We start from the raw sequence: 19,903 nt of genomic DNA, 5'->3' as shown, positions 1-19,903 counted from the left end.
TCAGTGTCTGCCTTGTGAAGCAGCCACATGCTCTGAACTGCCTGTGACTCCGCTGTGCCACCGCCGCTGTATAATCACGCTTGTTTTACAGGGCGAGAGTCTGATGCAGAGAGCTGGGGATTTATTCCTGACATGGCGGCTTGTGCTTCGCTGTCAAACGTTTTGACAGAGCTAATAGTGTGCATTAGAAGCACAAATCTGCGGGTGTAAACCCAGGCAATTCTCATTACCCCGCAGGGCCAGCCAGGTCTCTTTGTTATTCATTAAAAATGAAAAGGGGACTTGCCTGGAAGCATTTGGCAGTTGTTATGACAGATTATTTACCTTGCAAAGTCTTCTTGCTGGGTAGGAATACAAGGGTAGTCTGATACATGGAGTCTAGCTGAGACAGTACGAAAAAGTGCAAGCTAGTACGCCGCTTTAGTGGGACTTCCAATGTGACCGGCTTCACTTAAAGTTGACAAAACCCTAAGAATAAGATGTTGAAATGTCAAAAAGTCTGAGCTTTTTGCTTTATAGTGCTGAAGTCTGTTGAAATATGAGTTTTTCATTCATTTTTCACTGTATTCGCGCAGCCTTGAAGGGCACACTACTCAAGAGTTGTTCCAAACGAAAGTGAGCAACTGATTTTTATCCTGAAGGCCGCTGGCAAACTATATATATATATAGACATTAGCAGTGTTTTCAGATCTGTAGATAATTGTATTGCTTGGAGAATGGAAATAAAATAATTACAATAGCTATGTTTCCATTCACCTATTTATATGTGCACTTTAGGATAAGAAAAGGCATACATGGAAAAAAATAAAGATGCACATTATCATTTTAAAAAAGCTATACAAGTCAGATTGTAGCTTTATCTGTAGCTGCTATTACACACACACATAGTCATCATTCCTGCTGATATAGAAAACATAAAATATTGTTAATGTGGGAATGGAGGTTTCATTAAAGAAGAGCAATTAGACAATATTTTAGATGAACAGAATCGGACACTGCTGCTATTTGTTACGATACCACTTGGTTCATTGTTCTGTTGGGTATAATTACTTTCTTACATTAGCTGAACCCCTCCAAGGTTAATTGGGCCAAGACCACCAGGATGGACTGTTTTGGTGTGGATTTACGTGTAATTACGCTGTTAATATATACATAAGCAAAGGCTTGACCAACTGCTCCTGAACATGAATATTAACAAGAGGCATCTTCTACATGCTTTTTCAGGGTATATGCAGGAATCCTAAAGGTAATTTCAATACCTTTTTAAAGACCTCAAAATATTTTAAAACGTCATCGCCACCCAAACTTCTAATCAGTATCAAACCTTTAACTTAATAAACAGTTGTTAATAAACAGTTGAAGTTTTAATAAATCAATGGAGCACAACCATGCAACAGAACTCAGATAAGCTCTGAAGAAACAAAGCTTGGAAGAATAAATTACGCGGCTGTTTCAGCAACAGGTTTAAACTCGTCTTTCTCCAACCAGGAGTACGCAAACTTACATTTTCCTATTTTTCCATCTGTTTCGCTCTATGGTTTCACTACATGTGAAGAGCTACACATCACCTTCCCGAGTCTGTCGCAAATTACGTGACATCACCTGGACGAAGGAGCTTGGCTGGATGTGCCCTGGCCCAAACCAACTGTGTGGATTGAGCGTGCCATTGTTAATATTACGAGGAAAATAAATATATTCATGCTTTTTTTGAAGTGAAACGCTTTGGATAATGCTTTAACAAAGTTTAAGACCACATAAAAACATGATTAAGACTTATTAATACCTATTAAGGGTCTTAAAATTCTCATAATTAATTTATCAACTTTTAATACTTAATACTTTTAAGATCCTGCGGATACCCTGTTTTTAAACCCATACTTTCACAAACCTTCAAAAAGCTGAACTGCTTAAGCATGTCTGCTATTTTCTCAGCATTGCGGCCCTCATTGAGGAAGTCCAGCTCCAGGGGCATGTTCTTCTTGGCCTCTTCTACCAGCCACATAAAGGCAAAGTCAGGAAACAACCAGTGGACAACCTGAAGGAGAAACTGAAAACAAACATAGTAGGCTATAGTTATTTTTATTTGATTTTGCAATTTACAAAAGTAAACCTTAAAATAGCAATCTGGAATTCCCTGACAAGAAGAAAACTGTGGGCATCGCGGTGGCGCAGTAGGTACCACGATCGGCTCACAGCAAGAAGGTTGCTGGTTCGAGCCCCACAGTCCAAAGACATGCAATATAGGTGAACTGAATAAGCTAAATAGGGCGTCATGTATGTGTGTGAATGCAGGTGTGTATATGGGTGTTTTTCAGTGTTGCGGTTGCGGTTGGAAGAGCATCCCCTGCGTAAAAACATATGCTAGATAAGTTGGCGGTTCATTCCACTGTGGTGATCCCTGATTAATAAAGGGACTAAGCCAAAAAGAAAATGAATGAATGAAGAAAACTGTTTATCTGAAATGTGCTAACCACAGTATAATATCTGCAAAGAAATTTGTACAACTGAATAAGACATTAGGTACCCTAAGTCTCAGATCTCAGTCCCCAGAATGTGTATTTGAAGTTTTAACTCATAGTACCATGCTATAAATGCTCCTTTTGGTGGAAGCAAAAATACTGTTCATGTATGTCTCTTTAAATGCAAATGAGCTGCTGCTCCCTGCCTCCTTTTCAGAAGAGGTTGGTGCCTTTACAGCTTGTGTCTAAGACACTAATCTATATGAGTACTGTGAACTTACTCCATTTAAGTTGAAGTAATGAGGTATTTAATTCACTCATTACCTTCAACGCTAAGTTCAAAACTCTTTTCAAATGAGTAGAATTAACTTTTTGTAAATTTTGAGTTGACTACACTCATTTCATTTGATGAAGTTGACAGTAGGGTTATAGTACAGTATTTATTAGTTTATCAGATATTAAAGCAGTGTTTCTCACCCATGTTCCTAGGGGACCACTAGCTCTGCACATTTTTCATGTCTCCAAACACACCTGATTCAGATCATCAGCTCATTAAAAGACTGAAATGAACCTATAATGGCTGTGTCAGACAAAACATGCACTGTTGGTGGTCCTCCAGGAACACTGTATTAGAGTATTATGCAGCATTTATTAACAAATTTTTGTAAACTCTATAATATATACAGTATAATACACTGTACTATAGTATGGTTTAAAATACACTATAATATTTACTATAACTTACTATAGTATTTTTTAATGTGAGATGACAGTAACACTACTAACACAACTTAACCAGCGCTTAAGCCTTTGAATGGAACTAGTTTAAATTGCTAGGTTTTCCCTATAATAAAGAGTTCAGAATAAGTACTTAATGATCCATTCATTCATTTTCTTTTCGGCTTAGTCCCTTTATTAATCAGGGGTCGCCACAGCAGAATGAACCACCAACTTATCCAGCATGTTTTACGCAGCGGATGCCCTTCTACCCAGCACTGGGAAACACCCATACACTCTTGCATTCACACACAAACACTACGGCCAATTTAGCTTATTCAATTCAGCTGCACCGCATGTCTTTGGACTGCGGAGAAAACCGGAGCACCCAGAGGAAACCCATACAAATATGGAGAGAACATGCCAACTCCATACAGAAATGCCAACTGACCCAGCCAGGACTCAAACCAGCAACTTTCTTGCTGTGAGGTGACAGTGCTAACCACTGAGCTACCGTGTCTCCAAAAAACTATACAGTAGTAATTTAAAGTAAATACTATTAGTTTATTTGAGCCATACTATAGTAAAACACTTGAATGAATAGCGGTGATTATATAGTTGCTGTAGTAATACAACAATTATAGTAATATGGGACTTTCTACAAGAAACATAGATTTAAACTTATAAAAAAATGTAACAGGGCCTGACTTAAGCTTGTCGTCCTCAAAAAAATCATACAAAAACAAGAATAAAATCATACAATTCAATGATAGAACGCATCCTTGATCACTGTCAGCTTCTTCTCCGGCAAATGATGTCATAATGATGGTGTCACTTCTGAATCATGGCCGAGTCAAACATTTTATGTTTAATGTACTGCAAACGTGACAAGACTGACCAAAACATGGGGACAATTGTAAATTTATTACATATTTGTAGTATTTATTTGTAGAATTTATTGATAATTTTATGTTTTTAATCAATTGACGTGAATAACATCTTAAACTTGCGGTTTCTGAAGTATTTGTTTCTAAATAACAGTTTTTAGCATAACAAAACTATTAAAGCTGTAGGTTCAATTGGGCTGAGGACAATGACATTGACAGGGTTTGTACATTTGTAAAGTGTTTTTATTAAAGCATAATAAAACAACTCATAAAAATCAACCATCAGTCTACTTTAGATTGTTTTTAGGATGAAATACTATTTATTCACTGCTTTTATTTCAGGGACAGATAACGTACGTTTCTGGTAGAATGTCCCTCATAAACTAATTTCCCAATAAAGTAGTTTGTATTGGACAGTACAATAGACCAGTATACTACAGTATTTATTAGTTTATCAGCTATTAGAGTATTATGCAGCATTCATTAAATTGTTGTAAACACTGTAATAAATACAGTATAAAGTATATATAGTATTTTTTAACGTGAGATGACAGTAACACACTACTAAAGCCTGGTTTATTCTTCTGTGTCAAGTAATCGGCGTGACCCACGGCACATGCCTTGCGAATTGCCGTGCATTTATACTTCTGCGTGCTGTTTGTGTCGTTCTGCAATAACACTTCCGAAATGCTAGCTGGCAGTAAGGCTTTTTTGTTTCTCTGTGTCGTGTTTCTTCACTGGTGTTCTGTTTTTTTCTTTACGCTACTTTAATGTACAAGTGGTTTAAACTCGCTCATTCAGAGGCAGGAACCGGCGGACGTGAAACAACTAATGATAAGGTAAACACAAAACAAAACTTTCCACCTGGAGCTCCTTCACGGAACTCGACACTTGTAAACGCTCGCTCCGACAGGTTTGCACAGCTCTCTGTCCCACCCACACTCGTCAGCACTACCAAGCTGACCAATCACAGAGCTTGTGCTACGCATCGTTGCGACGTGTAGTTAAATTTTTTGAGAGGTGCGCACCTGCGTCTGTGCCAGTCACGGCGAGGGCTATGCGACCGTGCGAAGGCTGTGTCGGAGCATACGCGTGCGCTTGACGCAGAAGTATAAATCAGCCTTAACACAACTTAACCAGCGCTCAACCCCTTGAGTGAAACTAGTTTCAATTCCTAGGTCTTCCTTTTAACAAAAAGTTCAGAATAAGTACTTAATGATACATAAAGAATAAATCACTGTACAATGAACATTGTGCTTTCTAACTTCTCAGATCTTTTTCATACTCAAACAGCAAAATACACATGTTACAAGTGTAAAAACCATAATAATGCCCCAGTAAATGCTTTGAGATACAATTTACTTTATATGCAAGTGTATTTACTAAGAGTGGTAATCCCAGAATAAAGACGTTATTCTCTATGTGCAACCGAACCAACGCTGATGAAAGCAATGTAGTTTAATCAAAAAGTGAATGGAGCATGTGCACAGAAAAAAAATATATACCCGCGCGCCTCACGCACCGCTCCTGCTTGACGCACTGCTCTGCTCCCGGTGTAAGTCCCGGTAGTGAACATGCACGCCGAAAAAATAGCCAGTGTAACAGTCTTTTATACGGAGGTGTCGGCACGCAGTGAGTTTTGCAAGTCGACAAAACTAAGTCTAAATAATATGATGGTGATTCTGCCATGAGTCGGGTGTAAGACAACACACAACTGATAAGTCTATAAACACCTTTTTTTTGTATTCTATAGAGTTGTCTACAGAATTTCATTGTAATAAAATGTATATTTATGCAAAAGATTTCTTAGCATCACTCCAGTCGTGTCTTTAGATTATTTCCCAATTACATTTAGGGTTAATTTCTGTTATTTCTTTAGAATAATAATTGTATAATAACAATAATACTGTTATTATATATAATATAATAATATATATATATATATATATATATATATATATATATATAAATTATTATTATTATTTATTTATTTTTTGGAGGGGGAGGTGTGCTCCAGTAGAGTTTTACATCTAGCAATGCCCCTGATAGGACCCCTTTAACCTGAAGCCCAAATCACTAAACAAGACCTAGGCGTAATAGAGTAATTATATGTGATACAAACGAAATTGTAGGCGCATGGACAAATGGTTATTTGCGATCAAATAAATGAATAAAACTGTAGCTTGAATGATGGATTCTATTTTTTAAGCACTAATGGGAGGTGAATAGGCCCCCAGACGAATCGAGCTATACATGGGCGTGTGACAATGACAGAGCGTGTGAATTAGGTATCAGAAGGCAGGCATCGGCAGCCCTGCTCCCTCGGTAATTACCTCCATCACAACAATGTCCTTGGAGCTTTGGCGCTGGACCTTGGGATGTTGTACTTTCACTGCCACCGTCCTTCCGTCTGGAAGTACTGCTTTGTGGACCTGAGCGAGAGATGCGGCCCCGTGAGGTTTCTCGTCAAACTGGATGAAAAGATCGCTGAGCTGAGGAGGGAATTTTGTTTAAAGGTTAGAAAACTGGAAAAGAGGCAAGAACTCTATCACACCTGAATGCCGTAGGTGTTTTGACACTGAAAAGCAAGCAGGCAGTTGTTTAAATGGCACTATTATTCAAAGCAACTTGCGGTACGCTCTGGGGCAAATTCAGGAAGGTAGAAGGTGTGGAACTGCCACACAGATATCAACTTTTTTTTTTGTAATTGTTTAAATCAACGTTTAAAAAATTATGTTCCTCGAAGTTTGAAAAAAAGAAGATGATAATTGTCATAATAATAATAATAATAATAATAATAATAATAATAATAATGTGTTAATCAGAACCACAGGGAATCTGTGTGCACAGAAATTTGCAGATATTTAGACCATCTTTGAATCTATTTATTTACTTGTGTAAAAAATCTCTATTACAATTTTATATTAATTTCAGTAATATTATTGGCTAATATGCAAATGTTACTTTCATACTGTGCTAAGTAGTCATACTTTATTAAGTATTCATATTGGTAAAAAATAATGTTTAAACTATATTTTAGCTAAGTAGCTAATAGCTAATAATGTAGCTAATAGCTAATAATAATAATAATAAAGTAGCTAATAATGAAACTAAGCTTTTTTGGAGTCTTCTGTTTTTATTTACATTTTTAAAGGTTAGGATTTTGTTGTGTTTTTGTCTAGAATAGAATAGAATAGAATAGAATAGAATAGAATAGAATAGAATAGAATAGAACAAAACAGAACGGAAACAATAGAATAGAATAGAATAGAATAGAATAGAATAGAATAGAATAGAATAGAATAGAATAGAATGGAATGGAATTGAACAAAAGAGAACAGAATAGAACAGAATAGAATAGAACTGAATGTGATTGAATAGAATAGAATTGAACCCAACAAGAGAGAACAGAATAGAATAGAACATAATCGAACAAAAGAGAAAAGAACAGAATAGAATAGAACAAAAGAGAATAGTAGAGAACAGAATAAAAACAGAATAGAATAGAACAGATCAGAATAGAACAGGATAGAACAGAATAGAATAGATTAGAATAGAATAGAATTTAATATAATCTGCTGTACTTATAGTGCAAACAAATAATTTTGATACCACACTCAGCCTTTTTGTTTCCATCTGAACTTGAACAAATCAAATGCATCGAAAAGTTCTCTTTGCAACGTTTCCCCTAAAATGTGTTCTGCTAAATGTAAATACTGTCTACAAAGAAATATGATTTTCAACAAGGAACAAATCGTTTAATTGCCAGTTCAGTTATAACAGCGGGGGAAATTATGTTGAGCAGGGTGTAAGCAGGGCATCTTGTAAATGCATTTGGTGAAAAATAGCATGACTGATCAGTATGCCACTTTTTTACTGCGATGCCAACTGCAATGAATATTCAACACAGACACTACAGGGGCAATGGAAGGGGATGCCAAGAGGAAGTGACAAATTTCTCATTTGTGTGTGCACAAGAGGAGTTAACCATAAATAAATACTCAAAAAAGGAATATCAAGCTGCTCGGCTCTAAAACAGCAAATTTCCAAATGTGTTTCGCTTCTCCTGCGGGAACAAAAAGGATGTATGTGCTGCTAAAAATGAAATGCATTGGACCTTTTAACACTGAGTGCTAGAAATTCCAGCTTTTACTCAATTAATGTCACCTGGCAACATCTACACAAACAGAGGAAAGAGTAGCAGATGAAGGTCAACTCAAATTTGGTTGTTCTTTTCAAATCTCCGAAGTACAGTGTGAGTAGGGGAAATAAAAGGCATATTAAGCATTTGGAGCATGCCCGCTTTCAACCACTTCCAGGGGAATTGGTTTCGAAAACATTGGCCAAAAAACTTTGAACAAGCAAAAAAAAGACCACCCACTCTCAACCTGCTGAACTACTGTGATTGCCAAAACAAGGTATAACCACACTTTGTAACATTGTACCAAACACAGATTATGATCAAAATCATAGCATCCACAAAATCTTTCACATCCTTTACATCTGCTTGCTTTACTTGTTCACAAGCTGTGTAAAATGGGTTCATTCATTCATTTAGAAGTACTACACTTTTGCAGCTTGAATAAAGGAGGAAATATGGTGGCCTGAGGAGCTCAAAAATGCTGCAAGTTAAAATAAAAAAACACGTGTACACTGTGGAAACATGAATTTGAGAAAAATGATCAATTTAACAATGTGCACATAAATAATCACAACACATGCAAATAAAGAAATGTGCTGCAAAAAGCCTAGACCACAATAGAAATGTGTTGAGGCACCCCAAAAAGTGACAAAGGCTTTTTCTCAATTCCAAGAACGCTGAGAGCGTACTGGAGTTCTTGCCGTTCTTGCTAAGTTACCTTAGAAGAACGAACTCGGTAGACCGCGTCCTATGAGAAATGAGATGCTGCATTCTTTTTGATAGTCACATGACTGTCACACGTTTTAACAGAAAATTATTTAAACATTACCGTATTTATACAATGATTTATTGTTTTCCCCCTTTTCACAATATCTACTATGCATAAAGACCTTACAAATATAGTTTGCACAATACAAATAAAACTCATTTTAATACATATTTTAGCAAATAAACACCCTTAATGTGTTTATGCCTTTATAAAGATTTTCATGGCAAAGTTTACTTTCACAGTCTCATTTAAGGAAACTCCTGAGACAAATAAGTTATATCTCTGAACTTTAATAATAAATCTATATATAATGCTGCGCTTCCCGCCTCAGCCGCAATGACTTTTGGGACTCCTCAAGTGAATTTTGTTCTCAAGTCTGCATAGACGCATCCTCGATATCAAGAACACATCCGGGAACTTTCATGCATCCTCCGTTCTTGTGGTCTTAAGTTTTGGAACTGAACTTTAGCGGTTGATGATGACATTACACGAGGACGCAAGATCCCTGAAGAACGCATATTGAAAAACTGCCAAACTCTTCTGCTTCCTGTTTAGAGAAGATGAGAGTCAGGAACGATGTTGCCTGAGATATGAGAGGTGAGCTTTTCCTGTTTGTTTTAATGTTCTGGTCAAATGGTTGTTTGTATATTTTCAGCTCTGAGAGTAACTCTTGCTAACGTTAAAATATCACATTCAAATTAAAACAGCATTTCATTTAATGTGATTTGTGCAGTCAAGATCTGAGAGGAGAGTGTTTTTTGTAGATTTTAACAACCGGATTGTACGATTCCTTGTTGTTGGTCTATTTTTACCCTTAATAATCTAACAAACTGCCCAATTAACATTAAATGAGCTGTTATTTTAATATTAACACATTCTTTTCATGTTAGCAAAAATAAAGGTTATCGCACACTGAATCTAAAATTTTTGTCCGTAATTTTTGCATGTTAAAAAATAAATTCGACCTCACTTTGTGTGAATCGAATTGACACACTGCCTCCGAAACTTTCATCCGTCATGAAAAAAAATCGAACCGGGTTTGATTTTTTTCACTTTTCGCATCTGAAAATACAATTGGATAGGTCTTTTGACAGTTCAGAGCCACAGTACAAGCGAAAAGCTAAATAAAAAATGCCGTCACTTGAGCCACAGATAACTTTATGACAAACACAGCGCATAAAATAAAGACAGAATGTGGCGGACAGCTATATGCTGGATTCAGTGTCTGGCGCACCTTTCCCCTGCTGCTGCTTTGTGTGTGTGTGACGTACTGCCCATAGACATTATAATAGTAAGCATGGTTTGCGATCCGTTGCATCGACACGTCAACGCGGCTGCCATCTACTATAATGTCTATAGGTACTGGCAGTCTCTGTTTAGGATTTGCTTACGTTCGTGAATGTGTGAAGTATCACAAGCAATGTATCAAAATTCCACTGATTTCCTGAAATAAACTTTGCAATTTGGGATAATGATAGTAGCGCAACTCTTTGATAAGGAAGAGAACTCTCCTTCATCTCTATGTAGGCTAGTATTAAATAACCACAATATGTAGCATATTCCTCTTTATTTTTCTGCTTTGGAGGAGAAAGGAGAACTAAGTATCACTCCTTGAACTGATTCCAAAATGTTTTGCGTTTTTTTGCATCGGATTCAGAGTGCAGGGTTTACATGAGGATTTTTTTTTTGCATATAAAATTCATATGAAAATTTAAGACTTCAGTGTGCAAAGACATTTACTCTCAGAACTAAAAAAAATACTAACAAAAATACTAATATACAAACAACAAGGAACCAGGACATTAAAATACACAAAAAACTCAGATCTCAGACAACACAGCTGACTCGTCACTTTTTGGGATCCCCTGACACCTTTCCCTGCATTTGAGGGAATTGCTTTTTTCTTAAGATCAAAACCATAGGAAGTGAAATTATACTAATACCTCACTCTCTCCAATATTTGCATGAATTCTTCATGCCAACCTAGAGTCTTATATGATGAGCTTGTTGATTATGCACCCATGATACATTGGGAGTGCTAAGAGTGATCAATAATAACTATATTTATATACAGTACTTTGATTAAATGGTGCATATACAGATGTTAACACTTCAATATGTTCCCCTCTGCTGGCATGCTTGTCGCCGCCGTGGCGTTAGAGTAAATGCGCCTGCAGGCAATTTTCAGCTTTACCTTTTCACAATACTAGATAGGACAGTACTGCAGGTGTACCTTACGCAAAGGTACTGTATGTGTTCAATTAAAATATAATTTTGTTTGGTTGTTTTGGTTCCCTTAGTAATAAACATACTTTTACACTATACTATGTTTTAGAAAAGATATATGCATGGTGAGAAGCATAGCCCTAGGCTTTCTTAACATCTACATAATGTTACCTAGTACTGTATTCTTATACCTTAATTTCCTACACAGCAATATACTAACTAAATAAATTGTGAACACTTGTCAGGTCTGACATAGTTCTTTTAAAGCCAAAATCTAAAATCATAAACATTTGTATAAATGGAAAGTTAATCTCCGTTAACGGTTTTGATTTCTTCATAATGAGTCCAAAAACCGGCAAAGCCAATTTGGCAGTGGCTAAAAACGGAATTAAGAAAATGCACGGCTGATGACTAGTTAGTGGATTTCATCATGGTCCAGGTTGGAATTTTGCCATCAGTGTCAGCTGAGTGGCATAGTACGGCTTTCTGGTTCTCTATAGAGACAGAGGCGGGATGCCAGAATCTGCCGTCTCAGGTGAAGGACCATTTAGAAACAGTCACTTCTCACCTTATGCATTCACCCAGAAATTTCCACTGCAAATAATGGCTCTGATCCAGCCTGTTGACGTCTGGACAGCACCCAGGGTGATAACTACAAGTTACATGCAAAAGAACAGAGCATAAAGCTGCTGTGAATAACACATACTGAGATACAGGGGATGGCTTTAGTGGCACAACCAGTTTAAAAATAGTTCCTTTGTGTCATGATTCAGATTTGCCAGTTTCTGGCAGAGTTAACAAGACTATAAATACATGATACACTTCATGACACTAAAATGAACAGAAATGCCCCACATTCTCAAAACAATGGGGGTTGGGGGGAAATCCCACTGCACTGAAATGTCAAAATTAAAATTACAATTTTAAATCCTTAGAATTCTGTATACTCAGTTTGACCTAAGTCTTTGAGAAAATAGACAAAGGTTCATTTTTTTTTATAATTGTTTGAACATTTTAGAAAAATCATTGAACATAGGCCAATCAGAGGCATTTACAGTAGATCGGTCACCACTGAAAATACAAATTGTTTGAAACAAATAAGACATATTTCACTGCATGCTTCAGTGATTACCATAGGAATTCCTTTTTTATGCTATCTCTTGGCAGTCTAGTGAGGTCTGATAGTTGTAATAATTCCATAGAACAACCAATTTGGGTTCCCTAAAGATAAAAGGGCTTTTCAAGATCCATCATTTTTCATAGTGTTTTGTAAAAATGTTGCATGTTTTGAGTAAGAAAGCCACTCTATGACAGACATCTGACCATCATGTAAAATATGGCTTGTTTTATTTTCTCTTGCTGCCAGTAGTTAGATGTTTCTGAAATAGGTGCTACCACAGTAATAGCCAGGCACATTGAAATAACTGCACAGCAATAACCCAGTACGCAATTTCACAGACAACACAGAAGTAGTGCGGAAATGTGTGTAGACTTTGTGATCAAAACATCCTGTCCATATAACAGCTATAAGCACCAATTATTTTACAAACATAACTCTTGTATTGGCAAAAATATCTGGTTTATTATGCCAACTTATGTCCCTTAAACATTAAAATCACTAACCTGCCAAACTCATTGACTTTATGGTCTTAAGTTTGAGATCTTTGGCTGTCCATCCATACAGTACAAAATATTCATTATAATTAATTATGTTCCTTGCAGAGCACTAAAAACATGTGCCTAACACCCTCAAATTTGCATAACAGAGAGTAATTGAAACATTTAAGTACAAAAAAACAACATTATATTCTTGACATAAGTACGTATATAGCTGTACAATATATTGCCATTTGAAATGGAAACCACTTTACAAGACCATGTAAAGAAATCGATCAACTCATAATAAAAATTCTGTCATCATTCACTTATTCAAAACTCATTAAGACATCAATACCTCGCACTGAAAACACATAAGCATTGATTAGTGAACAAACAAAAGCTCAATAACACCTGCTTCACATACAAGAACAAACCTCATTGGTCAAACATGTTTCATAACAGCTTTTGTCAGCTAATTTTATCTTCCGGGTTTAAAATCATTTTATGGGCGGGATCAAAATGTGTATCGTAATGTGTATCTTCTGGTGGAGTGATGACGCATCGGTTTATCATTATTACTCATAGCTGAGTTTTCTTATCCTATTAAGAAGACCCAGCTTCTTAATTATTCATGAGAGCAAGCTTTCCAAAGGCAACGCAGACCTGCCAAGTTGTGAGACCCAATGACTGGGTGAGACCGCGACCGCGCACGGCCAGGGTCATGTGTGTTTGTTTCCGTGATCCACAGGGTTTGTTGCATATTTTTTCCCTGCGATGCTTACAGGGGTTTGCAGAAAGCATTTTTGTCGAGAGAGCTGTAGGAGAATTGAAAAATGGCGGACTTTGTCTTTTGTTCAGTTGCTATCAGTTGAGTTCATTACCATTCAGACACATCGCCTATATCTGTGCTGCTGTGTTCGCCTATTCTCCAGATTACCGGCAGGGCTAATGGTTGAAATAGACAGGCAAGAGACCTGCTGCACTGCTATCCACTATGTCTGCACTCAGACCAGGGGATTGAGGAGGAGAGGAGTCCTCCTCATTTATAGTGTTTATATAAACATGATTATTTTTATAGTAATATAACAAATTGTGGTTATGTGTGTATGAAATTACAAATAACAAATGTAGCAGGGCATTAAATTACTTACTGTTTATTTCTTTGCATTTTAACTTTGAAAACTATAAAATCATGTGTCTCCTCACGCTTCGTGTCTCATTTTGTAAGCCAACTGACAACAGTTTTTTGCTCTCCTTTTATTCCCCCGCTCTGCCGGCCACGCCTACTCCTCCCTCTGCTCGCAGTGCTCCACGCTCATCTCGGAGCATTTTAAAAAAAAAATCATAGATAGACTTGAACCAAAAAAGGGGGGTTTCATGGCCCTTTAAATGTTGTAATTTAATAACTTTGCTAACTAAATATAGTACCCTGACATTTTCTCAATGTGTGTATACATTTCATTCTAAAATTGATATCTTATAAAAATGACAAAAACACAAATTAGTTCTGATTATTTCTACTTGAATAGGCATAATGGTCAAAATGACTGCATGCATTTCAGTTCAATTCATGTTTATTCATACAGCGCTTTTACAACGTGTCAAAGCAGATTAACATAGAAGTTCTAGTAAAGTCCAGATTTCAGAGTTGAAGTTCAGTACCCGCTACTTTTTAATGTGCCTGTGAATATGCATGCCTCTGTTGCCTAGCAACTTTCTGCTAACAAAAACACAACTTTACTTCAGACATGTCTTTCAAACCTTCATATATAACATTTTCACTGCAGTGAAAAAAACTGCTCTACCGCTTGAAGGACAAAAGGGGTGGTCTATTAACTTCACAATCATAGGCTATATTACAAATATATATATATATATATATATATATATATATATATATATATAAATTTAGGGTAACAACTTTATAGAATATAAAGACAGATTTTGAAAGATTTAATTGTAATATCTCAATAGATGCTTTAAATGTGAATATGATGTGACAAAAATATTTCAAGAGCTTGTGAACGTGTTAGAAATAGCTGAGAGATAAAACTGGCTAAGAGTTGTCTTATGGTGCCACTTTGGATTAGTCAATTTACTTCTATTGTATGTCTTTGATGATGGGAGAAAACCAGGGAACCTGGGGAAAACCCACGCAAGCACGGGGAGAACATGTAAACTCCGCACAGAAATGACTGTCCCGGTAAGGGCTTGAACCAGTGGCATTGTTGCTGTGAGGCAACAGTGTTAACCACTGGGTTGTCTTGCCGCCGTTTTAGAAGAAGGGGGAGGAGTAGGGGTGGAGTAGGGATTCTTCAAGACGAAAATGACTAAAGTGGAAAACTCTGGTTATTTATAATGAGTATTCATCTGATTGGCGCAATATGTGAACCTGATGCGGGACCAGATGTGATCAATCATAAGCATGTGATCCTTTTGAAATTAGTGTATAAATAAACCACATTTCATTCAGTATAGTTTTATATGAATGGTCGGAATCACGACTATGCTCAGTATTTACATAATTCTGGCTATTCCAGGGTTAAATGACTCTGGTGCAAAACTTGATCAAGACTATTGTTTAGCTCATTTGGAACTTTTTGGCCTTTACATGTGCACCAAACCAAACCAGCCTTACAAAACAGTTTTACAGCAACAACAACAACAGATTCAGCAAGTGGACACGATTGGTGACATCGATCCAAAATCAGTGTTTTAGTCAGAGATGGATTCATTCTCTTACGTACTTGTCTGATTAGGCTAATGTAAACCTGGCCATGGTTAGTTGCTCAAAGGGACCTTTGGGCATTCCCGAGGCGACTCTCCTATAAACTGTATGACTAGCACTTGCACTCCATGAGTTACGCAACCGTATCTCTGGGAAAAACTCTCATTACACCACCATATCCATGCAGGTACTTTTTTTTCAGTGTGACATATAGAACTGACAAAAATAGCTGATTTCTAGCTATACATGAAATTGAGATAATGCATTGCTTTATAAAACAATAAGTTAAAAGTCTAAGATACTATAGGAAGAATTCTGCATTACTCTTTGCACTGTAAAAAGTGATAAGTTACATAAGTTTAAAAAGTAAGTAAACCCTTACGATAAAAGCAACAAGTTGACTTTAATTTAAAAAGTGAGTAAATCCACTGTAACTTGGAATGGTCAAGTTGAATTAACCTAACTTTTATAATTAAAGTCAGAATTATTAGCCCTAATTATTAGTATATTTCCAAAAATTCTGTTTAACGGAAAGAGAAGACTTTTTTCAACACATTTCTAAACAGTTTTAATAACAAATTTCTAATAACCAATTTCTTTTTTTCTTTGTCATGATAACAGTACATTATTTTACTACATATTTTTTAAGATATAAGGTGACTGGGTCGAATTTCTGTCTTCAAACCCGTTCCAGCAAGGATCAATCTTTATCTTTTTTTTTTTTTTCAGTACTTTACTAATATGATTACTGGATTAATTTTATTTTTATTTAATTTTATTTTTAATTTTAATTTTTAATCTTTGAAATGATTTTACTAATGAATAAAGTTAAAACTGTGCCTAATTTAGGAATGTTCAGTGTCTTTGTCCCCATCTTTGTCTGTCAAAACTCTATTTTCAGAAGCCACCAAACCAGATCATAGGTCATGGAGACTTCTTGAGTGAAACTGCAGGGCTTGATCACCAGAAACAACTGTTCCTATTGTTATTGATACGTGTCAATACTGCCTGAAGTGATTCTGCTCTTTTTATGCGTTAATTCGGTTTAAAGTGATTTACTTTTTATGCAAGACAGATTTCGTGTAGTACGAATAGAGCAGCCTAAATGCTGATTGTACTAGTTTTTAACCAGTTTGATACAACACCTAAGAGTACAAAGAAACAACCTTGAGTAAGTATAACAGATTGTTCTCTTCCGTATGTATATCAACCGAGGGGTCAGCTCCACAGGTCTGGGATAAATACTGAATAGTCTGCGGGCAATCTGACCCAAGAACTGTGTCTCCATCCCTATCTGGACTCAGATATGACCCCACATTGACATACCTACAGTATTTAGAATTATCTATCTTTGCTTTAACCAATCAGAACCTTTTACCTGAGTCGACACCATTTCTGGTTTTGTTGAAAGAGTATAATTGCTGTGTTAAATTATAAGTTATAAATTATAAATAATATAAAATTAAATTAAACAAAAGTAAATAAAATTAAACAAACATAAGACATTCATACCTCACACAGAACACACATAAACATTACTTTGTGAACAAACAAAAGCTCAATAACACCTGTTTCACACACAAGAACAAACCTCATTGGTCAAACATGTTTCATAACAGAAAAAAAAAAGAATTTCATTGGCTTTCAAGCAACAAGCTTATAATAACAAAATATTTTAAACCAATCATGTCTCTTGTATGATACTCTGTATCAGTAGAGACACATTATTAACACTAGAACTATAGAGGCTGTCATACTGGTCAATTACTGACCAATGACACTGTGGCATAAAAATAAAGAAAAATTCAAGTTAAGTAAAATTTAATTAAATAATTACAAAGAAACAGTGAATCAGCCAATTGATAATACTAATAAAAAAGAGCAGCTTGTTGAATCTGATTCACAAATAATAATTGTTGCTGTACTGTAAGTCAGAAGATCGGCCAGCAAGCTCTGCATGAGTGTGAAGCCTTTCTGCCATAAAACTGTAAACTATCTTCAGAAAAATTTTCTTCATTTTTATCAAATCTCCGACTCTGAGTCTTCTCTTCATCTGACACACCAGACTTTTATTTTAACTGTTTATCTTCATCCATAGCATAGGATTCAGCTTAAAGTGCAATTTAAAGGCTTAACTAGGTTAATTAGGCAGGTTTGGGTAATTAGTCAAGTTATTGTATAACGATGTTTTTTTTTGTAGACAATCTAAAAATATATTGCTTAAAGGGGCAAATAATAATAACCTTACAATGTGTTTATTTAATATTTTTTTTATTAAAAACTCGGAAAAATACTGTGAAAAATTCCTTGCTCTGTTAAACATAATTTCAAAAAAATATAAAAAAAATAAATAAAAAAATAAAAAAATTCACAGAAGAGCTAATAATTCTGCTTTCAACTGTAAATAGTTAATCATTTTAAGGCAATGGGTTTACTCACTTTTTTAAAGGTTCAAAACACCCTGGGGTATACTGCCAAGCTGTAAGACGGTGCACAACACGCAGGATTTAGCCGCTTATAAAGGCTTGTATGTTTATTTCCATGATCCACGGAGTTTGTTGCACAGCTTTCTCCGTGATGCTGTCAGGGCCGATGGGAGAGATGGGAGAGAATGGCAGACTTTGTCTTTTATCAGTTGAGTTCGTTACCATTCAGACTCATCGCCGTACTGCTGTGTTCGCCTATGTTTAAGAATCCTCCAGATTACCGACAGGGTTAATGGTTGGAATAGACAGGGCAAGACATGCTGTACTGCTAACCACACGTTGTCTGCATTCAGACCCAGGATTCAGGAGGAGAGAAGTCCTCCTCATTTATAGCGTTTATATAAACATGAATATTTATATAATGATATACCAAATTGTGATCCTACATTATATGAAGTTACAAACAGCCCATAAAATAACTTACTGTTTATTTCTTTGCATTTTAACTTTGTAAACTATAAAATCATGTGATTTTTTTTATTATCTTGAGCTGGTGACCCTACACAATAAGCTTGAGCTGCTCTATCAGCCACATCCACTCCTCCCTCTGCCACAGCGCTCCACGCCCATCTCTGAGCAATTTTTGAAAAAATTTTGAGGTAGATTTAAACTGAAAGAGGGAGCCTATAAGTAAAGCAAACGAATCTCTTTTTACAGTGTGGATTTTTCCCTCATCTGTCATTCAAAGCCTACAGGGGGTGGAGCCATTATAGGCCACTCCCATTCTTCGGAGTGTGCGAGAAGTATAATAGAAGTAATTATTGATATCAGAGGTCTAGAAGAATTCCCAAGATAGCTGTAGTCGTTAAACTATCCTGTCTCTTGTCATTTTCAATATGCTCACCGCACATACAACATGAGCACATGAGCGTTCGCTACAGGAGCCGGTGTATCAAACTTCAATTGTGCGCTAATTCCCACTGGAGTTGGGTTTCAATGTGTCCAGCAAAGCGCACAAAGCACACGTTTGACATTTGTACTTTTGCACCATTTCGCCTCTCTGTCCTTTCTCGTTTTTGTCATCTTGTTTGGTTTTTTTCGCCGGAGCGTTCACACAGTTGACCCAGTTTGTCCTTTCTGAAATGATCAGATAATCAGAGTTTTGTCTCCTTTTTCGTGCGAGCTTATCTAAAGCCACAGATGACTGGGAGCACAGATCAGCCAGTGCCTGCGATGGCCTGATAGCACAGCGCGACCTCTGACCTCCTGCTGAGCAGCCGGAGCCATTATTGTGCCTCACTGTAATCACAGTCAGCTGAGAGACTGATGCACAGGGGATACACAAACAGAGCCCACCAAACAAACAGAGGCTGCCCAATGACTGACCGATGACACTGTGATATTTATTTACTTGCTTAATAAAATAAAATAAAATAAAATAAAATAGTAAAATATATAAATATTGGAAAAAATATTTAAAAATATTATATAAATAATTACAAAGAAACAGTGAATCAGCCAAATAATAATTAATAATAATAGTAATAATAATAATAATAATAATAATAATAATAATAAAGAGCAGCTTATTGAATCTGTATTACAAATACTGTAATTCTGGCAGTTCTGAAGGTAAATATGGATCTAACCTGGTTCTTCCAAGGTGCATCTAATAAGGTGCAGTAGATTTATTTTTTACTTATTTTATCACTTGCTAAGTGAAATTTGGACTCCCAAGAAGAAAAGAACATTCTCCCTCAAACTAAGAATACATCATCTTTAGGTAGCTTTAGTTCAGTTTGAAAGCGCTTTTTAGCTTTATATACATTACTTACTAACCCCGCTGAAACTAATAACACAAGTGATATGTCAACTATAGTGATCAGTCAACTAAAAATGTAACTTTGTGAAATATTTGGAATCAAGCAGATTTATGTACCAACACTTCATT

General features: G+C 36.2%; 1 protein-coding gene across 1 annotated transcript in view; it reads right to left on the bottom strand.

The window, feature by feature from the left end:
* adck1 (aarF domain containing kinase 1) overlaps positions 1-19,903 on the bottom strand; it is a 244,118-nt gene that overhangs the window by 102,303 nt on the left and 121,912 nt on the right. The window contains exons 5-6 of the mRNA XM_056476927.1: positions 6,397-6,555; positions 1,889-2,047 (exon numbers count right to left, since the gene is read on the bottom strand). Coding sequence (XP_056332902.1) covers positions 1,889-2,047; positions 6,397-6,555 — 318 coding nt within the window. The remainder of the gene's footprint in view (positions 1-1,888; positions 2,048-6,396; positions 6,556-19,903) is intronic.

This window comes from Danio aesculapii, chromosome 17, assembly GCF_903798145.1.
Source record: "Danio aesculapii chromosome 17, fDanAes4.1, whole genome shotgun sequence".
NCBI lineage: Eukaryota > Metazoa > Chordata > Actinopteri > Cypriniformes > Danionidae > Danio > Danio aesculapii.
Note: the sequence above shows the minus strand (reverse complement) of the source record. Positions and strands in the feature narration are given on the sequence as shown.